At 39.7% G+C, this 10,282-nt stretch overlaps 1 protein-coding gene across 1 annotated transcript; it reads left to right on the forward strand.

Moving 5' to 3' along the window:
- The first annotated feature begins 3,028 nt into the window (after positions 1-3,028).
- tyr (tyrosinase) lies at positions 3,029-8,188 on the forward strand. Its single transcript, XM_073488643.1, has 5 exons — positions 3,029-4,178; positions 5,056-5,272; positions 6,080-6,227; positions 6,537-6,718; positions 6,804-8,188. The coding sequence occupies exons 1-5, from the start codon at positions 3,351-3,353 to the stop codon at positions 7,049-7,051; spliced, it is 1,623 nt and encodes a 540-aa protein (XP_073344744.1). The 5' UTR covers positions 3,029-3,350; the 3' UTR covers positions 7,052-8,188.
- Positions 8,189-10,282: the final 2,094 nt, after the last annotated feature.

The following is a 10,282-nucleotide window of genomic DNA, read 5'->3' on the forward strand; positions in this document are numbered from 1 at the left end:
GTGTTGTGCAGATGATCGTCACGCTGCATCATGTGGTACAGATGATGAGGACGCGTTCAAAGGCTTTTTGTAGTAAAATGTTTCCTAAACCATTGCGTAACTTCATGTATTACCATTAATTAAAATCATTAACCATGATAAGCAGTGGTGTACTGTTGAGGCTACTTGTTCTTTACGTTTATATTTCCATTTTATGCTACTTTATATGGAGGTCTGAAACTGACAAAATCAAAAAGATTAATAAAGTAATAAAGAAATGGATATAATGAATTAGATATAACATTATACAATACTGATGAAGCAGTAATGTATAATGTGAAAACAAGATATATTATGGTAAAAATATATATATATATTTTTACTATAAATTAAATAAATATGGGGAAAATGCAATGCCAAAAAAATCCGAAATAAAAACACAAATAAACACAGTAATTTAGAAATAATTCAAATCATAAAATGTGAATGTAAATGCTAAAAAATGTATTAATTAATTAATAAAGAGGTGAAATAATACAGAAGGGAATTGAAATGGAATCAATTAACATCGCAACATGATTTTTGATTTTATCAGTCTCCATCCTCGACAACTCAGTACTTCAACTTCGGTACATTTCAGAGATAAATATTTGAGTTTTTACTTGACTACAGTAGCTTCACCTTCACCAGTTACAACATGAAATACTGTTAACGTTGACATAATAATCAAACAATATAATAGGATAATGTCACACTGATAGTTTATTCTGCCACATTGTGAGTTGTTTTACATCTGTGCTTTAAATACATTACTGATGCAGGCTTCTTCTATTTAGGTAAGACTGTGAACACAGGATTTGTACTTCTTACAATATGTTTTAACGTACTACTACTTTTACTTTCAATCACTGATAATTTATATTTTAACTACAATGCATTAAACTAATTAATGATGATGCCCACATAGTTGTCTTTGCATAACATGGCAGCCTTGGATATGAACTCAGTTATCATCTGCTTTGTGTTTGTGTGTGTTTAGGAAAAATAAAAAAGCAGAACGACTGTAATTTCCACTGGGGAAATCTCCTCTTACTTGTGCACATTACTGGAAAGTCAAAAGTGCAGCAACGCAGAGATAGAAACATTTCATCATAGAAGAAGCTACCACAATAAACACTCAGTGGTGTATTTCTTTTCTCTTACAGTGTGAAAACATTTAATGTCACTAAACACCAGTGGCATGAACTGTTTGTCTGATGGAGCCGTGTGTATGCCTTATATGTCAATATTTATGTGATAAAACAAGAGGAAACAGCCACAGTCTATGTTTATTTACAGTATGTGGCATGAAATGAGATACAGTAGAAACTCACATCTGCACGTGTGACAACTTCATATATAAGTCTATAATGTGGACATGCTCTGAACAGATAACTGGTGTTAAAGAGAGAAGAGGTGCCGTCTGTTTAAGTATGGCATTAAGCCTTTAGCTTACACTGTAGATGACTGATTGATAGATGGTTTATATGCTCTCCAAAACATTATTGGTTTAGCTTTCCTATTCAGTCACTGTAAACGCTTCCTGCCTGCAACACAAACTGCTTCCAACCCAATTTTCAATCCTGTGTAGTAATAATAACATAACTTTAGCAGAAAATTATGAAAAGATGAAAAGAGATATTTTGACTGTTTATTCTCAAAGTGGTAAATGGTAAACCCAGCATATACAAGCTACAACCAGGCTTTTTTGAAGTTTAAAATATTAATTTCCATTAAGTGTTCCTAATGTGTTCATGGTTAGACTGATATCATACTTTTGCAAGTGGTCTTTTTCACAGAGGGCAACTTTATGTTTTGTGCTGTCTTTTTCAACATGCTGTTTCAAGAATTGTCTGATATTGTTAATGCCCTAGACGATCATTAACACTGTGCTGTGCTCTATATAAACCTACTGAAAGCATTTGTTTGTGTTGATCATAACACTTTACCAGAAAAAAAGAGAAATTAACAGTCTGTTAAATTATTTCATCTCTCTGATAGAACTCAGTTAGTCATTCCAGTTGATCTAAATCAAGGCCTCTTAACATTAGTATGGCTGTCCTACAGGGGTCTCTTCTTGGTCCTCTTTTGTACACCATATACATCTACCGCTCCGAACTGTGATGTACATTTTTACTCTGATGGTAGTGTTGTAGTCAAGACCAAAACTGAGACCAAGTCAAGACCAACACCAGAGTGTATCGAGACAGAGACAAGACAAAAGCCCTTTTCACACAGAGACTTGCAGCGAAGGCTCGTCTTTACGGCTTTTTTTTTTCACACTGAACCAAGACTTTGAAGGTACCAAATACAGAAGGTACCAAACAATTAAATAATACAGTGATGGCACATGGCCTCACAAGGCTGAAGCCAAATGAACACTTGCCTGAGTTAGCAAGCAGATCGTGATTTAATATGTTTAACATGTTGCCGAGACTAATGCGTATCTCATTCTCACTGCATCCTTATAGAACCAATCATCAACAGGCAGATTCACAGGACTCCCATTTACCAATGTTTCATCATAAGCAGGAAGGGAGTCAACATAATTCCTGCTGTTATCACCCCAATTTAGTGGTTATCCCATACTTTCCTGTAACACTGAGTACACTCTTTACCTTAAAGTCACTGTGGCGAAACACTGGATTCTCTTTAATTTACTGGGTTATGTTAATTTTCCAACTCCTCATCTTCTGTTTCTTTTCCATTTCTCACTTCCTTGTTTCAGCAACGGCACATCAACCCCACACTCGATCATGCACAAATTCCGGGCCAGCCTTTGCTAAGGGAAGGGGGTGGGGCGCGCGCACACAAAAAAAGTCTGCCTGAGGTATAGTGGAGCAGAGGTCAGCTGGTCTTAAGACAGAATCAGAGAGGAATCAGGAATATTATCCTGAGCATGTGATGGTGTGTGAGTGCACATGCTTGAATGTGTGTGAGATCACACACTTTGTCAGGGGACGGCCCACTAAAACGGCTCAATGAGTAGGGAGAGAGCAGGAGACTGTTGGCTGGATGCGAGAGAGAGAGAGGTGGAAGGAGGTTTGGGAGAGGTTTGGGAGAGAGTTAGATGGGAGCACAGAGGGGTAGAAAGTTTAAAGAACCTATAAGCTAGAAAGTTTTTGAAATTGATAATTGGTCGCTTGTGTGAATACAGGTACCCTAAAGAGTTTGTAGTTTCACTCTTAAGTGTGTAATCTTGTATTTCTCTGCTTACTTAGTTAGTAGAGGTAGTTTGAAGCACTGAATCTACTCCTCTTTCCTGCTTTTGCTCTGTTGCATCCATCTTCTCAGCAGGAGTTCCCACCGTGGAGTTGCTCTGACTTTTCATCATGAGGAGCCTGTACGCATCTCTAGTCCTGCTTCAGCTCATTGGGATTTGTTTATGCCAGTTCCCTCGCCCGTGTGCCAACTCAGAGGGGCTACGGACCAAAGAGTGCTGCCCAGTGTGGGATGGTGACGGCTCAGCCTGCGGCGCCCTGTCAGGTAGAGGTTTCTGCACTGAGGTGGAGGTCTCAGATGAGCCCCATGGGCCCCAGTACCCACACAGTGGGATTGATGACAGAGAGCGTTGGCCTTTAGCTTTCTTCAACCGGACATGTCGCTGTGCTGGAAACTATGGAGGCTTTAACTGTGGAGAGTGCAGGTTTGGTTACTGGGGTTCAAACTGTGCTGAGTACAGGGAATCAGTGCGCATGAACATCCTGACCATGTCGACTGCTGAGCAACAGAAGTTCATCTCTTATCTCAACCTGGCCAAGAACACCATCAGCCAGGACTACGTCATCTCCACAGCAACGAGAGCAGAGATGGGTGAAAATGGGGAGAACCCCATGTTCTCTGACATCAACACCTACGACCTGTTTGTCTGGATGCACTACTACGTGTCCCGGGACGCCTTCTTGGGAGGGCCAGGGAACGTATGGAGAGACATCGACTTCGCCCACGAATCTGCAGCATTTCTGCCGTGGCACCGAGTCTTCTTGCTTCACTGGGAGAACGAGATAAGGAAGCTGACGGGAGATTTCAACTTCACCATCCCATACTGGGACTGGAGGGACGCCCAGTCCTGTGAGGTGTGCACCGATGCTCTGATGGGAGGACGCAGCCCCAGCAACCCTAACCTCATCAGCCCTGCCTCAGTCTTCTCCTCATGGAAGGTAAGATTTGATTTGTTTCTCTCTGACTATGAGTATCTGCGAGCGAAAGCATGCTTGTTTGAGTATGTGTAAATGTACAAGCAATTCTTTCTTATCCATTATTAAGAGAGTGAAAATTCCTTCATCCTTACAAACAAACAAAGGCTTGTTTTATTTCCATTTCACTCTGCGGGTCTGTTGTTCTAAAGCTGGTTTAGCCTCTTAATCCAAAGAAATGAGATCTGCTTCAGTCATCTTAATGAGTGTAGCAACTGATTTAAACTGAATATGGATGATTAGGGAGTACCTGTTATTAATAGCAAAAGTTAATACAAAGTTAACGTGATTTGCTTTGAAACTACGGAAGCCTGAAACGGCCATCGGTCAAACATATTGTTTTCTCCGTTTTCCGGTGATAACCAGTTAAATATTATCTGTTTTAGAGTTCATTATAAGTTCATCATCAGGAGATCTCAACAAAATGAGCTTGTAATCTCGGGAAAACAACCTTTGTTGATCTGTGATACTGACATAAATAACCCGTGATCTCAAGAAAAATTTAACTTCTGTTAGAAAAAAGAATCTGTGAGAAATATTGGAGTAGTTTGTACTTCAACCAATAATTGCTTTCTTTTAACATCATGCCATTTTGTCTTCACTTGTTTCATTCCATGCTTACACTCCAAAACAAGTAACACATACAAGTCTGCTTAATAACAGAAGTAAACATTCCTGTATGGGAGTCATTTCAATGATGGATGAAGAGCTAAAGAGATCTGTAGGCTCTCTGACTTCTGTAGCTCACTAACTGTATGTGTTTGTCTGTGTGTGTGTGTGTGTGTGTGTGTGTGTGTGTGTGTGTGTGTGTGTGTGTGTGTGTGTGTGTGTGTGTGTGTAGGTGATCTGCACCCAGCCAGAGGAGTACAATAGCCGAGAGGCACTGTGTAACTCTACCGGGGAGGGTCCGCTGTTGCGTAATCCTGGCAACCATGATCGGAACCGCGTGCAGCGACTCCCTACATCAGCTGACGTGGACTTCGTTGTGGGCCTCCCCGAGTACGAGACTGAACCCATGGACCGACTCTCCAACATGAGCTTCAGGAACTCCATAGAGGGTACACGCACACTCCAACACACCAATTTGTCGTCAGATGTTGGAAAAAGTGCCTTCTAGGGTGCCCTTCCAGTGGACGTCTCCTCACTATAAATATATCACGACTTTCTGCGCACTGGTGCCCCACTGCATACAGCTGGTGCCCTTTTTATTGTTTTTGCCCCTGTCCCTCAAACATCCTGAGTCCACCACTGTAATTACATGTGTGTCTGTGTGATATGCATACATTCAAAGAGAGGCATACACACAGACATTCACACTTAATGTCAACCTATAATGTAATACTGAGACACAGATTCAAGCAGGAAAAAATATATGTACCCTCGAAACAGCTGCTTAAACCACACATCTTACTTAAACATGACAACAAATGAAATATTCCATATCGGACTGACAATTTAGTTTTCTTGGTTAAAAAAAAAGTGTTTTATTTCAGCAGTTTCTTGTTGCTCTTGCCCAATATTTTTGTCTACATTAGTGTTGAACTCACAGTTACCTCGAAGCAGTTTCCACAAGCATCACTCAAATACACAGTAAGTGGCCTTCAGCTGGTCTTAAGCTCAATAAGTCCCTTGCTTGTCAGTGTGCTAGAAAGCATCCATCTTGAAGCAAAAGCATTTCAAAGATGTGTGAAAGAGCTCTTTAAACACTAACAGTGAGTATATCAAACTTAATCAGCTCTGTTAAAACAGAATTGATTTTAAACAAACTATCTTTCAAAATGTTTTTGACATTTCTGCAACAGAAACGTGGCGCTTTAACAAAACAAAAATTCACAAATATCTCTTATCAACTTACCTTTCCTCAGGTTTTGCCGATCCAGAGACCGGTCTTGCAGTGCAAGGTCAAAGCACCATGCACAATGCCCTGCACATCTTCATGAACGGCTCCATGTCCTCAGTGCAGGGCTCAGCCAACGACCCCGTATTCCTCCTGCACCATGCTTTCATTGACAGGTACACACAGGAAAAGAGCATTATGGTTACAGAGAGTTGATAATCATGTATTCATCTGGTCGATTATAAAGTAAATGACCACTTTTTTTGTGTGTGTGTTTACATTTTTGAAATTCACAAGTAAAATTTTTGGGGATATTTGTGATGGTGTTAAAGATTTACTCCTTTTGAATTTAATATTTCTCCTTTTTCTTACCATATGTCTTTGTCTGCATCCTGGTCTGACCATTATTCCCTTTCTGTCTTTATCATACTCATCTTTATCCATCCTTCCTCTTGTCCCTTGCTTCCTTTTTCATCCTTCTCTAGCATCTTTGAGCGCTGGCTCAGGACTCATCAGCCTCTCCGGACCAGCTACCCACGTGCCAATGCCCCCATCGGCCACAATGATGGTTACTACATGGTGCCCTTCATGCCTCTCTATAGAAACGGAGACTACTTCCTGTCCGACAAGGTTTTAGGATTTGAGTATGCCTACCTGCTGGATCCTGGTCAGTACAGAAAAAACAAACACGTCCAGTAAATGAGTCTTTCTACAGCTCTTTCTTAATGTTAAACTCCTCCTCCTCCCCACAGGCCAGAGATTTGTTCAGGAGTTCCTGACACCCTACCTCCAGCAGGCCCAGGAGATCTGGCAGTGGCTCCTGGGAGCCGGGCTCCTCGGGGCAGTGATCGCCGCAATCATTGCTGCACTGCTCGTTGTCGCAAGAAGGAAGTGGAGGCGCAACCAGAGGAGGAAGAGGGTGTCGAGCTATGGAGAGAGGCAGCCACTACTGCACAGCAGCTCAGAGGAAGGCTCATCATCATATCAAACAACACTGTAACACACACAGATACTCTACATACTGCTGTGCCTGAATGTACAAAATGTTAGAGACACTTCCTGGTACAGCACTTCATTTGTCACTGATGTCCCATCATAAATCTTTTTAAATGTTAAAATAATAGATGACAGTACAGTTAGAAAGAAAACATCTGTTGCCGTCATGTGTGTGTTGTCTATTATTGCAAGTCTATTTTATTGCACCCCAACACAGTGGAGGTGAAATGAATTTCATTGATAGCACTGGAAAATGTCAGCAACATCATCTAGGTTTATCTAGGTTTGCAGAGTTTTTAAAGGCCTTCCAATACTTTTAAGATTTTGGGGCATCAAAAAAGCAAAATCCACTTCACTTCCTGTGTATTTAATATTGAGGCACACAGACACTTCAAGGTCTGAGTTTTTTCTCGTGGGTGATTAATCTGTGACTTGTGTTCTCATTTTTGAGTACATTTACTGTCTATTCACATGAGCTACTACATCAGCAGCCTTTAGATCAGCAAGAAATGTGATGTGTAAATTCCTTCCTTGGCAACTTTTTCTTGGCTGACCTGAAGCACAGATGCATATACGGTATAATGCATTACTCCATTGTAAGGCACTCTATTGAACTCTAACTGAAACGCACTGTATGTAAATAATGTGAGTTTACTGGAGTATGCAGTTATATAATATTCAACTGAATTGCCTACAACTCAAGCCAGATCTGCTGCTGTATCTGTATAGACCGCTCAGGGTGTAAAAGTCACATTATTTGCCTCCTCACACTCAATAAATCAGTGTCTTAACAAAAGTTTTTCCTCCCACATAACCTCTATGTCTTCATTTGTAAAAATGTATTATTTCAGAATCACTTAACTGGCAACCAAACTACTTTTCTAGATGTAATTTGAACACGATTGCTCAGATGTGTGTGTGTGTGTGTGTGTGTGTGTGTGTGTGTGTGTGTGTGTGTGTGTGTGTGTGTGTGTGTGCGTGTCTTTGAATGTGAAACTCTAACAAAATCTTTAACACACCTTGCGTGTTTGCACTGGTGCTATAATGGCTGTGATCTTTTGCAAGGAAGAAAGTGTAGCTGGTATCACAATAACAAAGATGAATCATGAGTTTGTACATGCTGCATTAAAATCTAACAAATCAGATCCAGTTTTCTCTGTGATTTATTCTTTGTCTCTTGGAGTTGCAGGAATTCCGACTGAATGCATTTATCCTGAGATAATCTAACCAACTAAACTAACCAGGAATTGGTGCATTTTACATGAATGGTAGCAGAAATCTGAATCAAATGATGGTTTTGGGTTTTATCTTTTGTAAGCCAGAGCCTAGACTGCCAGCCTTTATAACAGGTTTGTACTGTCAGTTTGTATAATGAGAAGCTGTTGTTAAATTCACGACTACTTCACATTATCACTGATGTCGTTTTTGGTTAATATTTTATAGCTAATTTGAATGATATCTAATTTAAATGATGTCTAGTTAATACCACTAAACAGTTGCTTGTGACCTAGAATCACATTTAAATATTTTCTCACTTATTATCTCCAAGTAATGAAGAAATAATAAATAGAAAATCTCTTTTATTTCAGACTTTGCCGTGTTCTTAAAAAAGAGGACAATCCTGAAAATAAACATACAAATGAACATTTAAATATATTTAAATTTCAAAATGCTAAATAAGTGGTGGCTAATTACAATGTGAGAGAATATGCTTGTTTCAGTCACGAAATTAGAAATATCAAGACGTTCATTCTTTGCAGACACCTGGTGTTTCCAGTTTTGGCTTTTTTCAAAATAATAGCTGACCCAAAACACAATAAACTTCTTAAATTGTAGTGTCAAACTTACACATTAATTGTTATCAACTGCATCTGTATCTTAATTTCTTTCAACTTTCTGGATATGTGTAAAAGTAATGACAGACACTTTGTGGAAAGATTGCCAAAGCCCTGCAGAAGTTTTCACATAATATAAAATAACTTTAAACATTATAAATAAATTGAAAAACAACTAACTAAAAATACTGGCTTGAGGTGTAGTGAAGGTTTGCTTTGCATTAAAACAGATCTTTGATACACAAAATATGAACAGAGGACCGATAGTTAAACAATGAAATGAAAACAAACTGAATTATGTGTCCATTTTGGTTGAAATCCTTCTCTCAGATGCTGATGATTGAAAGTCTCCCAGACCAATCAAAACCTAGTTCTGTTTCCCAGCTCAGACACAGGAAGTATTTGGCCTCCTGACATTTTCTCTTCAGGCTGTTTATAAATCCAGCTTCTGTAAGTAAGACATACACACCCAGTGCTAACACGTCTATAGAGAGCTAAAATCCTGTCACCTTTAACTGCTATTTTCTGTTTAAAATCGCCTCATCAGATGATGTATTTTCCCCTTAGAGGGTTTCTATTATCAGTCTTTCTCAAAACTTAAAGGGACAGTTCACCCAAAAATCTAAAATAAGATTTCCCCTCTCATTTGTTGTCCTATTTGTCCATCTAGATTTCTTTGGTTTGAGTTGCAGAGTTTTGGACAAGAGGCTCATGGTCCTAATGTAAACATTAAAGGTGTCCTCCTTGGCTGAGCTGTAAGGTTAGCTAGCTTAGCTAGCTTAGTTAGCTAGCCTCTCGTCCATGACTTGATGTACACTCTCTTCTGCGCTGTGATAAGGTTTGAAAATATTTCCTACATGAATCTGCTCACAACAAGGTCTGTGGATTGTCTTCAGTAACCGGGTCATGATTACTGGAAAGAGACATTGCTGTTGCACTTTAAAAATGCAAGCCGAGTACCATCTTGTTCCATTATAATTGTCAGAAGGCAGACATCTCTACAGGTGATATCTAAAAAACTTTTTGAATGCTGACAAAACACAGTTCAAATAACCAGGCAAGTCAATTCTATATGCCATGCACAGTAGAAGGTACCTGTATGTATTTATAATGGATGAAGATAGACAAGCTTCTGAAACTAAAGCCTGAAGTGGTACTGGGTGGGGACTCTCGAAAAACTAAAACTTTTGCTCATTAAAGCTTGTTGGGAGCCAGTTTGGTGTCAAGTAAAGGTTACATGAAGTCTGTCTGTCACAGCGCTGGGTTACCACAGCTGATTTACCCATGTGGTTCCACCTCTCTGGTCTTTCACTGTTTTGTTGTTTGTCTGGTCTCTGCAGTCTGTACAAGTGCACTGAGAGATGCAATTGCAGGTTGTGTCTGACGTTTTTTTCTCCAGG

The sequence above is a fragment of the Pagrus major genome, chromosome 2, assembly GCF_040436345.1.
Source record: "Pagrus major chromosome 2, Pma_NU_1.0".
NCBI classification, from domain to species: Eukaryota; Metazoa; Chordata; class Actinopteri; order Spariformes; family Sparidae; genus Pagrus; species Pagrus major.